Genomic DNA, 18,855 nt, shown 5'->3' with positions numbered 1-18,855 from the left:
TATATGCTAACAGCTAGAGATAGATCCCAGTAAGATTGTTTTTCCTGGGTTAAGTGTTGTGGTAGAGAAATTGAACTGATGTCATGTAGGCTTTGCTTCATTTCCAGAGAGGAACTGAATGGTATTTTAAGTGCAGCTGTTCATCGGTCTTTAAATTATTTTGGCTCCTTTGTAGTAAGTCTTAGAACAGAAGTAAACATTGCTCTATTCCAGACCTATGTTTCAGCTGTAATTGCCCTACTTATATGTGAAAGTATCTGCACCTGCCTGATGTTTCTTCAGGCCATGCATTAAGAGTAGCAGCCAGGAAAGCAAACCAGTAACTAGTGAAACGTCCTCTTCCTTTTGTGTGCTCTCACTCCTGCAGTAGTTAAGAGGGAGATCTGATGTTTCACCAGCTCAAAGCTCATTCATGCTTTGTTTTGCTTGTGTAAGGACCTTGTGGACTTTTTACGAACTCATTCTCACAGTGCTGTGTATGCCACATCTATGTGTCCCCCTGTGGCAGAGCAAATCATCAGGGCAATGAAATGTCTCATGGGACTAGACGGCACGACACAAGGTAAGCCACCTTCTTTATCTGCACTTACTTCAGTAACCTGCAGAGCATCTGCTGTGTACAGGCACACACAAAGTGCCATCCAACACCGAAGTACTATGGTAAAGCAAAGAAAATCATTCTTAGTCTAAAACTGATATACAAATTGTCATACTCATAAATACTGTCAATTCCATTTTTTTTTCCACACTCATCCACATGCAGCAGGGGTGGAAATACTCCAGAATTCTGGCTCTGCAGGTGCCAGCCCGCTCAGCTTTGCAGCAACAAACAGAAGAACACAAACTGGCCTTTCAGTAAATTATCTGACTTTGAAGGAGGGGTCAGTAAGGATAAGCCTTCATTTATGGGCTAGATGCTGTCAGTTTAATTTCTATGAAAGCGTGAACTTTCAAATTAACAAACAACTCAAGCATGCCACAGAATTTCAAAACAGGCGTTGTGTTGTTTTAAATGATAGCATGAGAAGATTATTATAGTAATTCCTACCTCACACAGGCTTTAACTGTGGTGTCCTAATAATAGTTTTGAAGTATATTTTGTTCAGAAGAATTGACTACTTGGTGTCTTTATGAAAAATCAGGTTAATTTCTATTCCTTTCCTGAAGTTGCACATGCATATATAATCCAATGTTCTGTTTAAGGTGCTTTCTGTGCTGCAAGCAACAAAATACCTGTGATATATGTATATGCTTCTGTTTCAAAGTGATACTGAGAGATATTCAATGCTCTGGGGCTTAAATCGTGACTCAGAGTGGGGGTTTTTAAACCTGTACAGTTTTTGTCTGGGATGCCTGAGAATGACATCATGTGTGACAAGCAGTTGGAGATACAGGTTCTGCTCTGAATTCTCTTCTATTCTAGTCCAGCAGCACTGGGCTGTTATTTTGTCTTACCTTCTGTAGTACTAGCAAGGCAGTTCTGTATTGGCCCTTCCTGATATGTATGAGGTATAGGGTAAGGTGGGAATGGAAGGGAAAAAGGGCATATGAGAGCAGGTTAAGATACTGCTCTGCACTGTTCTGTTGCTATGCCCAAGAGGGCAGTTTCAAACCATGACAGACACGAAGTTATTAAGAGAATTATCACAGCCCTTCAGTGAGGCCAGAATTTATGAGACCCAGGTGTACAAAAGGAGGGATAGAGAATCCAGCGGGCTTCTCTGAGCGCAATAACCAGAGCGCAGCAAAACTCCGTCGCAGCGTGTGGGCAACAAGGAAACGACACTTGTGTCGTTTGGGCAGAGGAGTATAACAACAGTACCCAGCTTGAAATTTGGAAGGTCAAGGTTGCCTGTGCTGATGCCTACGTGCTGTTGGATGTAAGAGACCGGCTCTGGCGTGGTTCTTGTCCTTTGGGGATTGTGTGTGCTGCCTGCCGCAGCTGTAGGAAGCGTTTGCCGTCAGAGGGCGGCCTTACACTGAGCCTTCCCAAGAGCTGCAGGCTTGAGGCTCTCGGAGATGCCGCGTGTAAGATATTAAACACGCAGAGCATTTCCAAACCTTCAAAGCCTCTTAAAAATGATCTCCAGCTAGCGTGATTCTGCATGCAGAACTTGGTTCAAGACGGAGTCTTTTAAGCTGTGCGTGTCTGACTGTCTTAGGGCTGAGAGTTTGCAGCATTTTCCAGGAACAGTGTTGTTTAATGACACAGTGTTTTGTATTTCTGCACAAAGTAAGTGCTTAATTAAGTCTTCTGCAAATACTTCATGAAATAAAGTATTAGGACAATTAGTGTCCTACCAGTTTTTATTTTTTATTTGTCTCGTATTACAAAATGAAAATGAAAAAACGAATAGATAAGCAAATTTTAAAATCACAACTTAGACTATCGCACCAAGGCTAGCAAACAGGCTATGAAGTGTAAAAATGTTTCTTGTCCTTTTAAGCTAGATATATTATTTTAGTTGATTGTTTTTTTCTTTCATGTGGGCCTCACATCATTAGACTGCCTTGTGGACTACAAAAAAACAAAAAACCAAAAAAACAAAAAAAAACCACCCCAAAAAAATCTTATGCTGGACCATACTACAATAAAATAATGGGATGATAAATGAACTAAGACAGATTGTTATTACACTGGAAAGTCATGACTGACTCTTCTGTAGATTAACAGAAAGCTAAGGGAATGAAGACTGATCCAGTCATTTAAATCACTGCTCTCTTTATAGAACAAAGAAACGCTTTGTTCTATATTTTTAGCACTTCACACAGTAATCTTTTATATTTTCCCAGATACCATGATTTTACCTTCTCTTCAGTTACTTGCTGGTTCTTTTCCACTAATTTGTTAAGCAGCATAGATGGAATAGTAGCAGAGGTGGAAATATATAGTGGGTAATGTCAGAAGCCAGAAACACAGTGAATACTGTTCGGTTTTTTCCTGATGTGTATCCATATGACTGATCTTTTTCTCTTTTCCCTATTTTCTTCATTTACTTTCAATCTGTAAGAATATGATTGTTTGTGAAAGGAATCAGGATATTCATTTTCAGGTCAGGATCAGTATACTGGATGCATGACTGCAGGATATTAAAAAAATGTGTATGGACACCTGGGGTACAATGTAATTACAAGGAAGGAACAGGTGGAACATAATTGAAAATAATTATTTAAACCTAAACTGTTTATCTGGAAAATTATCCACAACAGGTGTCTGTTTCAGGCTTCAATTTTTTCACATCAGCAAAAATGGTTCAGTACTTCCTCATAAGAAAGCTAGATATATATATGGGGCTTTGGTAATCTAGGGGAGGGGGAAGAAAAAATTTAACTGAAGAGCTTCAGTTTCTTCAGTGTTTGGGATGAAGGTTTGGGTTGTGACAGACAAACTTAGAATTTTTGCCATGTCTATGAAATACGATTTGAGTCTCTTGATGTTACAAGTCTGTAAAACAACTTCTGCTTGAAATGAGCACTGACAAAACTCAAGATCCTCTCAGTGAAGGAGTGTCTTTCAACTTGGTGTGGTGGCCCTGAGCAGAGCATGCCCCATCTAAGCAGAAGACTAGGGCCCTTCTTCTATTCTGCACTGTCAGGATCTTATGGACGTGAGCCAGGAAAATTAACGAGAGAAGAGGGTGTGACAAGTAAAGGAGAAGAGATAACAAGCTGGGTGATAAGGATGGAGACAAGGTCCACAACTGAGATATTGAGAAGACAGGCTAGAGAGGCTGTGGACAAAAAGTGCCTGTTGTGGAAAAGGGGAGGATGAGGGACAAATGTGTCTGCAGGGAACTATAGCAAACCAGTGCTGCTACTTCAGATGTGCCTTGTTCTTCTCTGGTAAGCAAACTGCTACGACAGTGCACTGGCAAGATATGTGCTTATCTTCCTTTGCAACAGCAGACTCCAGTTTCTCGTTTTATATGAGAAAAAAGCCTTGCACTGACATAAGTAAAAAGATACAGAAAAGACATGGTATCTCCTAAAGAAACCATCTATAAATATGTGTGTATACCCCAAATACATATTTGCGATAATTGTGTGTCATTAATGTCATGATATGCTTATTATATGTCATGATATAATGTCATGTGACTGGGACGGTACTACAGAGCCCACACCAGCTATCATAATTTCCTTCTTTTGCTCTTTTCTGCTGTGACTTGAGAAAATGAAGCACCAAAAATGCCAAATTAGGAGATAATAGTTGCCTCAAACACAGTGCTTTCTGCCTGGGAGAGAGGTTTGGGTCTTTGGTTTCTTGAGGGACTTGTATAAGAACAGTCAGAAAATGACAACAAAACAGGCAAATGTATTTCCATTTTTGTGTACAATTGTATTTTTAGCAGAGTACAAGTCCTGGCATTTTTCAGTGCCATGTTTTACAGGACTGAAAATCAATGGCTTGTAGAACAAGACACATTTGTTCTTGGTAACATAATGTCATAGATACTATCATAGTTCCTGTAATAGAGTTGTTCAAAAGCATATGAACTTCTGGCAGCTGTATTTCCTTTAGTAATGTCATAAGGCAGCAAGTTCGACAGTTCAGTTCATATAGCCTATAAAAAAAAAAAAAACAAACCAAAAAAAACTTTTATCCCTCTTAAGCCTTTGTGGCCTTTTCATCTCAAATGAGTCTTTCCTCATGTATTAGGAGATATGGGAAGCAGCAGTCCCCATGGCATTTACTCTGTATAATTCATAATACAGATATTCTTTATATGTTCTCCTCGTGGCTTCTCATTGCACCACTGGAGATACCTCAGGAAACTCAGCAGCTGCCTTAGTGGTTTTATCCCCATGATGAGACTGTAGTTGACTCAGAGTATTTGGACCCTGCACAAATTTTCAAGTAAACTTACTTGCATGCAACACAGCCCCTCCAGCTGTGACCTCAGACCTTTTTTTCCCTTTCTGCCAGAGAGCACCAAAAGCATATTTTGACACTTAAGCTGGATAGGTAAAAAAAAAGAAATCACTAGGCAGACTTAAGACTGCAAGAAAATCCAGACAAATTTTCTTGATGGCTATTAACAAGCAGGTTATAGTGGTGTAAAAAGCAAATTGCAGCATTTGCAAAGGCACTGTTTTTCTATTTAATGCATGGCAAACACTGATTCACCAACAGCAATGGGCATTTTTCGTATGTCTTTTATGGGATGCTGACACATTTAAAATCCTGTACCCAGGGATCTACTGTCCTTGTGTGTTCCTAATAGTAAATTAGTGACATTCTTTAGATAGAAAGTGCTTCTTCAGAATGTTAATTTACTTTGCCATTTGTGCTGATTGGTTTACCTTTTTGTAACTACTGGTTTTCATTTTTGTGTTTAGCAGACCTTGAGTTTTTACATTTGAGCTCATTCAGATTGTGAGAAGCTGCAGAACACTGCTTTCTGTTTTGGCTTGGCATTAAAAAGATCTGTTTTTGAAAGGTTCCTTTTTAAAACATTTCCGTCTGCCTTAGATTTTTGTATAACTGGAGGACCAGCTTCTTAAAATGCTTAGTTTTCAACATTTTCCACTGCTATCTGTGCTCAGCAATCTTTTGAAAACATTCATTTTGCCTGTCAGGGTCCTCTAAATTCAAAAACTAGTTTCCCATCACTACAGCCTGCCATAGACCAGCACTGGTTACAAGAGGGGTAGTCTTGCCCTCCTTTTTGTGTCCCACCCCTTCCCCAAACCCCCCCTGCCTATCCCCTTATTCGTGCCCCTTTCCCTCATGCCAGCATTAATGTTCGTGCAGCCATGCAATCAACTGAGTCAGAGAACTGATCTAGCTGCAAAACAAGCAAGCCTCCCACAAATGGTTAGCCTACAGCCAGACTGATTCCCTGAGCAAGTCTACCATGTGGCTTCATGAATCCCAGTGCCAGGACTTGAGCAGCTGGAGCTGAGAGGAACGATCCATTTTTCAGGAAAATAAATCTGTGCCAGACTAACCCAATCATGAATCTGTCTCTGTAAGCTTTAATAACTGCAGACTACTTAGCAGTGGACCTCTTGGACCTGCTCGAAACAGCTTACAGAATCAGTCATACAAAATATGGCATTTTTACTGTCCCCTCTCAAATTCTTATTTGACTGCTTCATTCTGAGATGATTGCTGCTCTTGGGCCCTCATCAAGCAGAGTGCTTGAACCCCTGCTTAATTTTAAATAAGTTAATAACCCCAGTAAGTATATGCTTACATATGAAGTGCTTAAGTGAATTTATTCTATTTGCACAACACTGGTTCCATGACTAGGGCTCCCAGTCACTACGATGGTGAAGTTGCTAATGATGATAATAATATAAAATTTGTCTGAGCTGAGCATCACAGATGTTCTCCCAGCAGTGGATCAAACTAAGAAGTGCTGTTCCAGTGGAGCTATCTGCCATGAGGTCCACCTCCTAAAGGAAGCCAAATGTATCTATAAAGGGTCAGTTGATCTGAACAAGCAGGGGCTTTGGACTAACAGTGTTTGCAGTGATTTGCAAGAGCTCTGAGGACTGACCCAATCCTACCTCATCTGAAGTCACTTTTTCCATATTCAGAGTTAAGCCAGTGCTTTTTTCCTCCAGCAGACCTGACCCACGTACAGGTGTCCCCTTCATTCACAAATAAATATTAACTGCAGAGGAGGGATGTGATCAGACTTGGATGTGACAGGCAAGGCAAACCATGCTTTCCCCAGGGACAGGAACAAGGTGCTCCGTGACACTGTCACCTTTTAAGGGTGACTTTGTCACTGGGGTAGAGCGTGAGGATTCCTCCTCCATTCCAGATGCTGTTTGCTGCTGCCCAGGGACTCCAGCTCTGTTATCAGCCAGAGGAGCACAAAGGAGAGAAGTGCCTTTTCTAAGGGGGCTTAGATCTCTGGCATTGCAGAACCACCTAATGTGATACAGATGGAGCATGCTGTGCACTGGCTGGCTTTCAGCAGGGGACTGACGTGCTGCGTGATTAATCACCTGAGCTGGGAGTAAATAAGGCTCAGCCAAGGCTGGCTGCTCTGTCCCTGCTTTTGTGCAGGACACTGAATGCTTACATTATCTGTCTGAATATAAATAAGGTGCTGGGTAAGCAGAGCTGACTCATTCAAGAAAGAAGGTAAAAATGGCAGGATTTGTACGGGTTTTCTCCTTTCTGCTTCAGCTGAAATTGCCAGTTTTTCTTCCCTTAATCACTCTGGAAAGTGTTTTGCAGCACTTCACAGTTAAAATTGGACTGACTAAACAAGTCCTTAAGGGCTAATTTAGCAGCAGAATTAAGTTGAAATTACTAGGTTTCTAGTTGGCATTAGATTGAAGAAGAAAATGTCTTCACTTCTCTCCAGTTCATAGCTAAGTTATTTATTTATAAAGATCTTTTTATCTGAGAACACATTTCCTTTAGGCACCCCAGTTTTATAGCATTCTATTTGTGATTTAATGCACATGGAGGTACATGTGTGTTACTCTTATAATGGAACCAGAAGAAAAGAAGAAAATCTGTGCATCTGCAACAGTTTAGTGGGGAAGAACTATTGTTTTCCAGATTTTTTTTCAGCCTATGAAAGTTTGCTTTTTACTATCTAGTTGTTAGTAGGGGAGGGCAGGGAGTGGAGTTCTTCATCCAAGGAACACAGATTGAAGAGACACACTGACACTGGTATGCAAAACTTTGATTATGTTACTAATTAACTAGAAAGACCCTATGAAACAACAGCTGGAGAAGATTAAAGCAGGTGGATTTGTCTCTTGAAGAGTCCACCGCATGCCAAAAAAAAAAAGTATGGCGTGGGATTATCTTTCCTGGAATGGGTTCAGGAAAAATAGCTCTCCTTCAATTAAAATACACCTGAGATCTTGATATGAAAGGCTACAGGTTGCTTATTCCTGTTTTCAATATACTGAGTCAGAATTTCCAAGGGTAGAAGCCTACAGCAAGAGTTCAAAGCTAGATTGTTTCTGCAGGAACTGAATGCAGCCAGCTTCTCTGCTTATTAAAATCTTGCAGGAGTGAAAAGCAGACATCTCTGGAAGAGGAAAACAAACTTTTGTTTCAGAGAGCTGATAGTTTTACTACCTCTTTCACTGCCAGGAGAAGGTCCTCAGCTGGCATTAATAGCAAAGCTCCATTGAAGTGCATGGAGCTGTGCCAGGTAACACCCACTTGAGATGAGGCCCTCAGATGTGTGTTCAGGGTGCCTTCCTACTGTCAAACTCCAGAGCAGCTCCTCACTGAAAGTAGGTCTGAAGCCATATCCTGGCATTTCATACAGCATCTACTAAGTCTCTTACTCCAAGTGGCTGTATTAAAAATCTTCTAGCTTCAAAGACATTATGGGCAAACTACTATGTTTTATCATTTTTGTCTCTCTTGCCTTCTCTTTCTATTTTTCATTAAACTAAACCATAGTAATTTTGAGCTATAAAGCATTCTAAAAACCTTCAGAAATTAATGAGTAAAAACTGGCAAAACAAAATAATGTGTGTCAAATAGAAATATAATCAGCATTATTCCCAGAATGGCCAACACCTTAGAACTCTGCAATAAACTATATATTTTTAAGGAGAAGCAACACATGTAAGCTCTAATTTTGCCAGGAGCAGGCTGATTGCAGATGCAGTAAGTCTGTTTTTGTTGTACCATCCAGGTAGTTAATCCTGTATTTCAACTAAATCCCATTAATCTGGCTGTTTATCGCTGTGTTCCAAGCTCTGTTAAGTTAGCTTACTAAGTTTTAGAATCCCTTATAATTCAGTTTTCTCTTTTTGTGTACCTTCTTAGTTCAGCTAATAAAAAAGATGTAGAGCTCTTAATAAGGTCATGCTAAATGTTAGCTGAAAACTCTGGAGCATTAGTGGGCTTAGCTTTAATTAGCTAGGGATCAATTTTCCCAGTCCAGCCTGTTTTCTCCAAACATATGCTGTGTTGTAGTTCAAATGTTGTATGGAATATAACTAGCTAGATATCTTTCATTCTGTGCTGTAACCTATCTGCATAGACTGTAAGTTCTCAAGAATTTTGCAAGCAAAGAATTTTTGAACAAATATATTTACTGTCTAAAGACCTGGTCCTCTAATAAGTCCTGTACAGGCAAATTCTTGCACTCAAGTAGATGCAGCTATGTTGGTTTAGATCAAGGGTCCAATTCTACAGATTTTCACTCAATAAATAATAAAGGATGCGAGGTCACAGCCTCAAGAATCAAAGAAATTTGGGTTTAAATGTTATTTCTATGGTTAAACATACCACAGTGAATTTGGACTAAGATTTAATTCTAAACTGAATTCATCACTCTTACACTGATTTAATCTGCAGTGTGGGGGGAAAATTGGGCAAGTGAGACCAAAATAAATATTTTTGCTCATATCTGCCTCCTTATCTGACGTTGGAGGGTCCCATAAAGGAAGAAAAAAGAGTGTTGAAATACAGTTACAAACTTTAAGGTTTTTATTGCTCTTATCAGGACAGAATATAAGATGACTGTGTATATGATGTGTGTATGTGGTCTCTGACCACAAAACTTAACATGAGAAAGGAAAGTGTTGACACTTGGTAAAGAAATAGGTTCCTACCAGCCACCCACCCACAAATTCATTGTGTGTAGCAATCGTCTCCCAATGTGCTTTTTTTTCCCTCCAGATATATGTGAGTGCTCTGATCTTTTATTTTGCTCTTTAATGCATCCCTGCAAATGAAAATACTATTCTGGGATGTTGCTAAAACATTCAAGAGGCTCTTTTGCATCAGCACTGTCTGGCTTGAAATGAGTTCCATAGGGAGTCTCAAAAGGAATTCTGTCCCATCGCAAGCTGGTGGAGGATTAAGATTTAACAAGGGAAGATTGAAAAAGTAAGAGGTGTTCAATGTTTTAGGAGGTTGTCTGGAACTCCTCTTTCAGCTCTAATGTTCCCTTTGCTGGATTTACCTTCTTGCTTTGCAGTCTAAATTTCTGGTACCTAAAATAAGTGGAGACAAACTGATCAGCTCTGGGCCATGTGCATATGGTTTGATAAATACCGAACGCCTGGAACCTTGCATGGCTGACACTGTGTTTCCAGCTTTGTGGTAAACAGCTGAATAGAAAGGAGAAGGCAGCAAGTCTCAAATGGCACTAGCTGAGAACATCTGAATTTATGAAAACTTTCCCTAATTGAAAATCTAGTAGTTTCAAATGCTGCAGACTGCAAGTTTGGAAACTAGCTCAGGGGCTGCTAATATAGCAAGAAACAGCAGCGGTTTTGAACCCCCAGTTCAGGTTACTCCCCCACCCTCCTCCTTGTAATTTGGGCATTCAGGAGGTGCTAATAACATCTTTACAAATTTTAACAAGGGAAAAATTCTCTCTTTGGTCTTCAGACACATTATTCTGCGGTTCTTCTATAAGTCCCTTTTCTTGCCATCCCCCCTCCTCCCATTCCTCCTCCTCCTCAATATTTCCTCCTGGTTCTTTGAGATCTACTACACCAAAAATATTTTTGGAAATACCACAGACTATTGTTTTTATTAGTGACTGGAAAGCTTTGTAGTAGGATGCTTTTGTGTTTCATTTGTTTTCCTTGCTCTGGCACAGCTGTTTTTGTTTTAGCAGCATTAGAGAGATGGTTAAACTATTTGTGGCCTTTTCTAACCCAGCAAATCTCTTCCACTGAATGCTTTAAACTGAGTGACTGAAACTGTAGCTAACAGGTTGTCTGCGTGGGCAGTTTTGTGCATAAAGTTACAAATGCATTGGTTTTATGAGATCCTTTAATTTGTTCAGCAAAACACTGATCACTGTGAAGCAAGTCCCAGTTTCCCTATAAATTTCCCAGCCAGAACATTGACAGAACCTTGACTCAGGAAGATACAGAACAGATGAAGCAGTATATCTTGTTAAAACCTATGCATGCTCAGAAATGATTAATGGGGAAGAGGATTATGTAGGTGTGGTGATCCCCACCTTAGCCAAGAGGAAGAAGGTTTTTGGGGCAGAACATGGTCTCAGGACAAATATCCATAGGTGGTATGTAGCAGCTAGAAGTGCCTGAGTGGGCACTGTGATTACGAGGAAGATGGGAAATTCAGAAACAGGCAGCCAGTCAGAGAAACGTGACAGCAGAAAGCAGTAAAGGAAAAATGAAATGAATGCAAAGTTAAGTAAAGTGAAAAAGTAAAGGGAGAATCAAAATGAATACATGTGTGCAGAGGTACCTTAAAAGCAAAGGGAAAAAGAGGAAATGGGTTATACTGGAGTCTTCAGTGTTCATGTCTGGTGACATAAAATAGGTGATATTGAATGTATGGAATGATGAACAGCAGGAAAATGAAAGTTAAGAACATAGCTGAGATATGTCCCGCTAAATCCTGGTCTTGCCACATGTTCCCACTACCTCTGCTGGGCAGGCACAAGTAGATACACAGGGATCAAGTTTAGAGAATTGATCTGTAAGACACTGGCTTGGCTGTTTTCTTTCTGGCAAAGTTAGGCAGATGACAGACCTGGCCTGATGCATCTCATGGCTATGTGAACCTACGACTGGTACTGGGGAGCAGTGGGTATGGGGTACGTGGCACCACCCCTGCCAGAACCTTACAGCATTGGAGGAGCAGCACAAACAACTGCTCATTGATGAAACATACTTCAGGCAGAGAGGGGGAAAAGACATACTATATCTCCTACCTGCAGTAAGGTTGAGTGTCTCTTCCATTTTGTATGTAGTGGGTGGGGAAGCAACTGCAGCTAGTTGGAAATAACCTCCTTAGTGATTCTGTAAAAGAAAAGGCTGAGATGGCTTTTCAAGCACATTTTCTCTGCTGTTTTGTGTCTTTTTCCTTCATTAGAAATAATTGTTTTGAACTCTCCTGTCAGTTTTGCTGGGGGACACATCAAGTAGATTTGTGACTGAATGAGGCCAGGGACAATGCAGAGAACAAAACTTGTGTCTGAAAGTCTCGAATGATTAGCGTCTGTTGTCAGATGATCATCTTGAGGTAAAACTAGCAAGATAGGAGGACAGAGAAACTGAGCAGAACTCAGGAAGGGATTACATACATAGATGCACATTAGAGTAACTGGAGTTATGGTAACTTCTGGTTACAAATCACAGAAGATAAGAACTTGTGTAAGAGCAAAGTTCATAAAGTGCTTTTCCTCTGTCTAAAAAATTGCAACAAAAACATTAGTTTGAGCTAAGATTCAGTCTTTTCTACTTTAAAGGTTTATTACAGTCACAGAATTAATAAATAAATAAAAAGTGCACAGAACTAGCTAAGATAGATGAAGACTCCTGTGGAATATTGTTAATGAGAAAAGTTATACATATGCTAATATTTGTATCAACATCTGTAGACTAGTTATTTTTCTTTACAGTGAATTATGCTGAGAAAGAACCTATTCTTTTTACATGTGCTTTATCCACAGACATGTGACTACTTCTCTACAGAAGTGTCATTCAGTAGGCTCTATTCAGTGCAACCTAGTAAAGGTAATTGTTCACCTACACATCCCCAGAAGATATGTTGTTTCTGCCAGTGAGAAGGCACCTCACATGCACAGGAATATCAGTCATCTGTCCTATAATGCACTAATAATCGAAGTAGTTGCATTTAACACATTCCATGTTTTCTTTCTGAATCAAATAGCAACATATACATTTCAGCCAAACTTTTTTGAACTGTTCCCCATAGCCATGTTTCTTGCTGGTTACTAGACTTTGGTTATGATCTTTGCACTGACTGACTCATTCCAGGGCTCCAAAGAGTGCGCCAGCTGGGAAAAAACACAAGATACTTCAGACGACGACTGCACGAAATGGGCTTCATCATTTATGGCAATGATGATTCTCCTGTTGTCCCCTTACTCCTTTATATGCCTGGTAAGATAGGGTAAGTACTGGAAAAAAAAAAAAAAACTTTTGGCAAAACAAACACTATTTAAGCTCATAGGTTATTTTGTACACACTGTAAAAAACATAATCATGTGTGGTACATGCTTCACAAGAGAAACCTATGCTGTTAGGTGAATACATCATTTAGTTATGTTCTATTTCAATATTGTTCCTAGACTTAATTTGGAACTTCACAGTTTTTAACATTTCTCTTATCCTTTTTTAACTTGCTCTGGAATAACACTTTTGAGAGCCTTTTGAATTTGGATTTTTTGTTTTTTCATTTGTAATAATTAAGAGAAACACTTTGCCTCTGGTGTATAAATTTTTTTGAATGGATGTTCTTTTTCCCTATCTGGTTTTTGAGTGGTCTTTGTACATTTTACCTGTTCAATACCTGTCAAGCAGCACTTGTGCCCTGGTTGGACATGCAGAGCAGAAGTCAATAGTAATATAATGTAAGGACTGATCCATAGGGAGTATTTGCATGTAGATTAGGCTGGCTGTGTGCTCTAGGTCTAGTGCATGCCATACATAAGGTTCCTAAGCTCACAGAGTAATTGTGAGAGCAAAGAAACCATCACAGAGATTGTTTTATTCCTGTTGTGCAGGAATGCAGAGCTCCTACCTTCCAGAAGCCCAGATTCTTCCTTGCTTAGGGACTGTGAATGCCCACACGGTTTGATTGTACTCAGACTTTCGTTGACATAAACGAATTGTGTCTAGCCTATAGTGCTCCCTCTGCCATCACACTTCCAGTATTTGACACTCACTTGGCTTCAAGAGTTGTTAAGGAGCAAAGAATCTCAGTGCTATTGGTAAAATTCCCACTCTTATTGAATTCAGTGGGAATATAACCATCCACTTCAATTGAGGACAGAATTTTACCCATTTTTTTTTATTATACTTGAGGTAATTTACTGCTGTTTTTTCCCTTCTCCTTCTCTCCTTAGGGCCTTTGCAAGACGCATGTTAGAAAAAAATATTGGGGTGGTTGTGGTTGGGTTTCCAGCTACTCCTATCACAGAATCCAGAGCTCGGTTTTGTGTGTCAGCAGCACATACACGGGAGATGTTAGACACGGTAAGCACAGCAGATGTCCTGCTGAAATTAACTTCAGATGCAAAGGAGGTTGGGAGAAGCTGGATATCTGTTACTTTGTTGGTCTCAATAATTCATTTTTACATTTGTTTTCCTGGCCTTGTCACTTGATCTTTAAAGGAACTTTAGCCTTATATATTTGATTTTTAAAAATAAATTATGGGACAGTTAACTTGTTATGTTCTTCTGTTTCTAACAGTGACCATATCTGTCATCACTAATAAAGATCTACATGAAGAGTACATCAAGACAATAGTTAAATGCTAGGTCAAAACTATCAAAGTAGGAAATCTGGAACAATATGGAAATAACGTAAAGTCAAGTTTTCCATATCCTTATTTTCATTCCGTATGTCCAAGTGTTTGTTGAATTACAGGAGTATCTGGGACAGCCTTATAGGGGCACAGGTAGAAACTCCAAACCGTACTTGGAACTGTTTGAACCTAATGAAGTTTAATTGGTGCAATTTAATTGGCAGTTAATTCATTGTCTCAGTTCTGTATCTTTCTCCAATATCAGAAATACACTGATGAAAAGTATGTTGAGACTTCAGTTGTAAACCTCCATTCCAACACAGTCAGAAATGTGTTTAAAATAGTCTTTGGAACTTTCCATCTCCCTGTCTTGCCAAAGGTGTTTTTGGCCTGGCTTGATATATGTTCTTTTATTCTCAGAATAAGCCGACTCAGAGGCATGAAATGCATAAACTTAGCAGTAAATTTCAAGCTTTCTTTTTACTCTCTTTGCATATGCATGACAGACAAAGCAAAAAAATTGTGACAAGGGAGGCATTTGGGGCAGAGGTGCCAGTCCTCTATACAGACAAGCACCTGTGCCTGTAAAGAGCCCCTGGTTCTCCATTTGCATCCTGTGATTCACATGGAGCTTGAAGCCAAAGCCCTGCCAGGTTGACCAGCTCCCACACCAGTGTAGACCCCTCTCAAGCAACACAGAAAAATCTGCTTTGGATGTGCACAGTGTAAAATTGCTACTGCTTTTAAAGGTTCAGTAGTTGTTAAGAAAGTATAGTGTCATAAAGATAAAATTACATAGAACAGGGCATAGCTACATTGGCCATTGTCAGCTTTTGCTGTTTGCCTGTGTAGATTTTGTGCTGGTGGTGAACTTGATCTGAAGACTAATCTCTCAAAGTAGCTGCTTTTGATTTTTCTACTCTTCCTCCACAGCCAAATGTCAAGGCTATTACATTTTTGGGGAACCATTGCATGTTTGCTTCCTGTTACCTGTACACTGGTACTTCCTGGGGCCAGTGAAGGTCTGAAACACTCCCCATCCATCATTATTGAACATGGTATATTTTTTGCCCTTGAAAGTAGTATCATTGCTGTAGTGCTTGTGGCATTCTTTAAATGTCCTTACAGTATGGGGAAATGGAAATGCACTGAGTTTAATTACTTGCAGATGGAATTTTTTTTAGGACAAATACTTTGTGAATATGCCTAAACCCAGAGTAACAACAGGTAACAATCACAATGAAAACTTTTCCCTTTGGCAAAATTTGTTTTGAATCTCAGCCTGGAACTAAAAAGAGGAAAGATCCATGTAAGGGCAAGATCCCAAGAATAACTTCCTTAATGACCCTGAAGCTATCTCTCTTCATAAGCCATTACTAAATTACTCCTTTCTGTTCTTGTGCTCATTTTGGTGGCTTAACAGAAACAGGCTCAAAATCATAATTGCTGCTTTCTTTAATGCCAAAAGGCTGCTTATTCTTGAATGTGGATCAGATGCTGCAAAACACTTAGCTGCTTCTCTATGGTATAGTGCTTTTCCCTGGCTACTTTTTGAATCTACTGAGAGCTGAAGACAGCTCAGGAATTTGTATTGCAATATTAATGCTTTATTACCATGCCTGTGATATTAATAAAAGATTATAATCAAATGTGCTAAAAATATCCTAAACTATTCAGACTATGGTGACTCTGATCAGCACTGTGGGCTGACTCATCTAAGAAAATGCAGTGGCAACTCCAGTCTTTGGGATGTCTAGGAAAACAGTGAACTACTGCCTCACACATCCCTTTTGCACAAACAGTGATAACTTTTTATCTGGATTATTATTTCCCGTGCCTTAAAAGGGCCTTTTTTTCATACGTTCTCAACTAATGTGCTTGTTAATAAATCATAACCTACTGAAGGAGTAAATTCTTGTTCTTGTAGATACTCTTGTACATCTACAAGTGCCTCAACATTCACTGTAGGAGATGGAAAACAACCTCTGCCCTTTAAACCTTCTTTGATTGGTGCTTTTATGATCGTATTCTTCTGTAACATAGAACTTACTAGAACATCATTTAGTTTACAAGCAAATTGACACAGTGTAATGGTCTTACAGGTTTTGAATGCTCTGGATGAATTGGGTGATTTTCTACATCTGAAATATTCCCGGTATTCCAAATCATCTCATCCTGAACTGTATGAAGAAACTAGACTTGAACTTGAAGATTAAGTTTTCCGCCCATGAAGAGAACATTGTGATGCTATGAAAGGGGAGGAAACCTGAAGACTGAAAAATGAAAATGCATTTCTTCCCTCCTAAGGACAATTATTGTTTCTCAGTTAATTGAAAGGAGGAGAAGCTCGGATGTTGCATTTTATTCTATCAAAATTCTGTATTCAAGAGACTGAAATATTGATACAGATTGCCTCCCCAGGAGATCTGTCCTTCTCACGGTATTTTTGATGCAGAATTAATGCATCCATTGATCAAGTTGCTAACGTACAGCTTTTGTTATAGCCCCTTTTTATGAAGAGGCTTCAGATAGTCTTAATGGTGACTGAAATAATAAAATTTAAAAACTGAATGTATTGCAGTGTAGTATGATAATATAGCTGAGCTTCATCAGTGAGATTGCTTTCTTTGTTAAAGAACATAAATTAAGACATTGGTGCATGACTGCTACAGAGGAATGAGCGGAAAGTAACCTCTTTAATTAAGTTTACCTGTCAAGAGTTTCTCCAAAGACAGAAAGTGTTGAAGGTAGCTAATGCTGAGAACAATAGAAGTAGCCTGATCAAATCATGTATTTCTGTCAGCAGATTACAGGAAAGAAAAATGCATCCTTCCCTCTACAGACCCTTTCTCACCCACTTAAATACACTATGAGTTTCAAGATGGGCTTAGACATAGACAGAAATACTTTTCTGCTAACACATTTGACCTACAGCCTATCACATCACAATGCAAGTTCTTCATCAAGCTTGTTCCCTTTGGGTGTAGCAGTAGTAAATAATTTTAATAACCATTTAACTTTCCTATAAAAACCCTGATCAAAACAGTCAGATACTTGCAGTTCACAAACTTCAGATGACATTTACAGGCCCATTCCTAAGTTTATTCAACTACTTATAGGCTTAATAAATTCACTAACAAGTATATAATGCTGAAGCTGTTAGTTCTACAGAATGTGAAGTTTGAGATACCAAAAGCAGTTCTGCCACCTGTTAAATTGAAAACTCCACCCTTTCTACATGTGCTGAAGTCATCCACTTAATAACATTTCTTGAAATATTCCTGTCTGGTTTATGCCTGTCAGAGATTGTTTTACTTGTCCAGTTGTGTCTTTTTTTAAGGGGTTTGTTTTTCAAATAACTGATTATGTCAGCTGAGGGGGAAGGTGTCCTAGTCCCTTTTTCCTCTGTCAGAGTGACAAATGCTCAAAGTTACTTGAAGGAACTGTTACAGCCTGCAGCAGCTTTATTGTCAGGCGTGTGTGGGCTGCAGGAGTTTGGAGGTTTTTTTCTTTTTTTGCAGCATCAGAAAATGGTTCTGTGGCTTTAAGAATGAACTCCAAACCATTCCACGCTATCAAATGTCATTGTAAACACATCAGATGAGAGATGTTTAGCTTTCTGTTGCACAGATGTACCACACTTTCATGTTCTCTTGAAAGCTGTGGTGTAAACTTAACCCACAGCTGCAATATTAGATTTAAGAACAGAACAATTAAATTGTGGAGTACCAATTACACTATATTACTCCCTGCTTGTTAAAGCAGCTTTCAGGATATAATAAGGCTTGATTTGTTATGAGGGCCCTTTTTTTTTTTTTTTTTTTTTTTTTGGTTGGATTTTTGTTGTTGTTGTTGTGCAAGTTAATAAAAATCCAGTGGTGCTATAACTTTAAGAAGTGATTACAACGCATTCCATAATATCAAATGTCAGCTTTAGGAAACACGTATCAAGGGCTGGGGGAGGACTAAATGGTGTCATATGATTCTTCACTTTGGTAGATGGACTTGAAAAACATTTCATAGTTTCAGGGAAGCTGAGTTTGTGAATAAGAGCAAATTCATTGTATGAATGTTAAAATACTCAAGCACGGGACATACAAGGAAAAATTAGGAAACAAGGACTTTGTCTTTGAATAACCTGGCAATTTGTAATGTACAGCTTTGTTACATGGAGGTTGAGTGCACTTAATGCAAAGGAGATAGCTTGAGAAAATTCTGCAACCTGTTCTTTCAGGAAAAGTACTGAATCTGATTTGTTGCGTTTTGATCTCTATTGCTGAACATCTGCAGCCAGATCCTCATTTGACTTCTGACCTTCCATCTTGGGGTATAGGGCCGTAGTTTATATTTCAGCAAACATTGTTACACGTGCTGTTGCAGGCAACATGCTATTTCCCTCAAAGAGAGGCCTGAGATTGATTAAACTACAGAATGATCACTTTTTGTCTGCCTATAGGGGAATGTTTTGGGAATGTTTTCTGTCTAAAGCTGAATTCTTCCTGCCCTCAGAACATTACTCTCTCTCATATTAAGGAGACAGGACAGCTATTATTCAGGGACTGTCAGTTGATTTATTGTATGTTCTCTTCTGATTTCTTCCATTCCCTACACATTAGAGAAAGCCCAGGCTGACTATCACTGGGGAACAGTT

At 39.3% G+C, this 18,855-nt stretch overlaps 1 protein-coding gene across 5 annotated transcripts in view; it reads left to right on the top strand.

Moving 5' to 3' along the window:
• Window positions 1-16,775, top strand: part of SPTLC3 (serine palmitoyltransferase long chain base subunit 3) — a 97,719-nt gene extending 80,944 nt beyond the window's left edge. For all 5 annotated transcript variants that reach the window (XM_071740259.1, XM_071740258.1, XM_071740260.1 and 2 more), the window contains 4 exons: window positions 436-562; window positions 12,712-12,847; window positions 13,803-13,932; window positions 16,307-16,775. In XM_071740259.1, coding sequence (XP_071596360.1) covers window positions 436-562; window positions 12,712-12,847; window positions 13,803-13,932; window positions 16,307-16,420 — 507 coding nt within the window. In that variant the 3' untranslated portion in view covers window positions 16,421-16,775. The remainder of the gene's footprint in view (window positions 1-435; window positions 563-12,711; window positions 12,848-13,802; window positions 13,933-16,306) is intronic.
• Window positions 16,776-18,855: the final 2,080 nt, after the last annotated feature.

This window comes from Heliangelus exortis, chromosome 3, assembly GCF_036169615.1.
Source record: "Heliangelus exortis chromosome 3, bHelExo1.hap1, whole genome shotgun sequence".
Lineage (NCBI taxonomy): Eukaryota > Metazoa > Chordata > Aves > Apodiformes > Trochilidae > Heliangelus > Heliangelus exortis.
The sequence above is the reverse complement of the archived record's forward strand: the minus strand, read 5'-3'. Positions and strand labels throughout refer to the sequence as shown.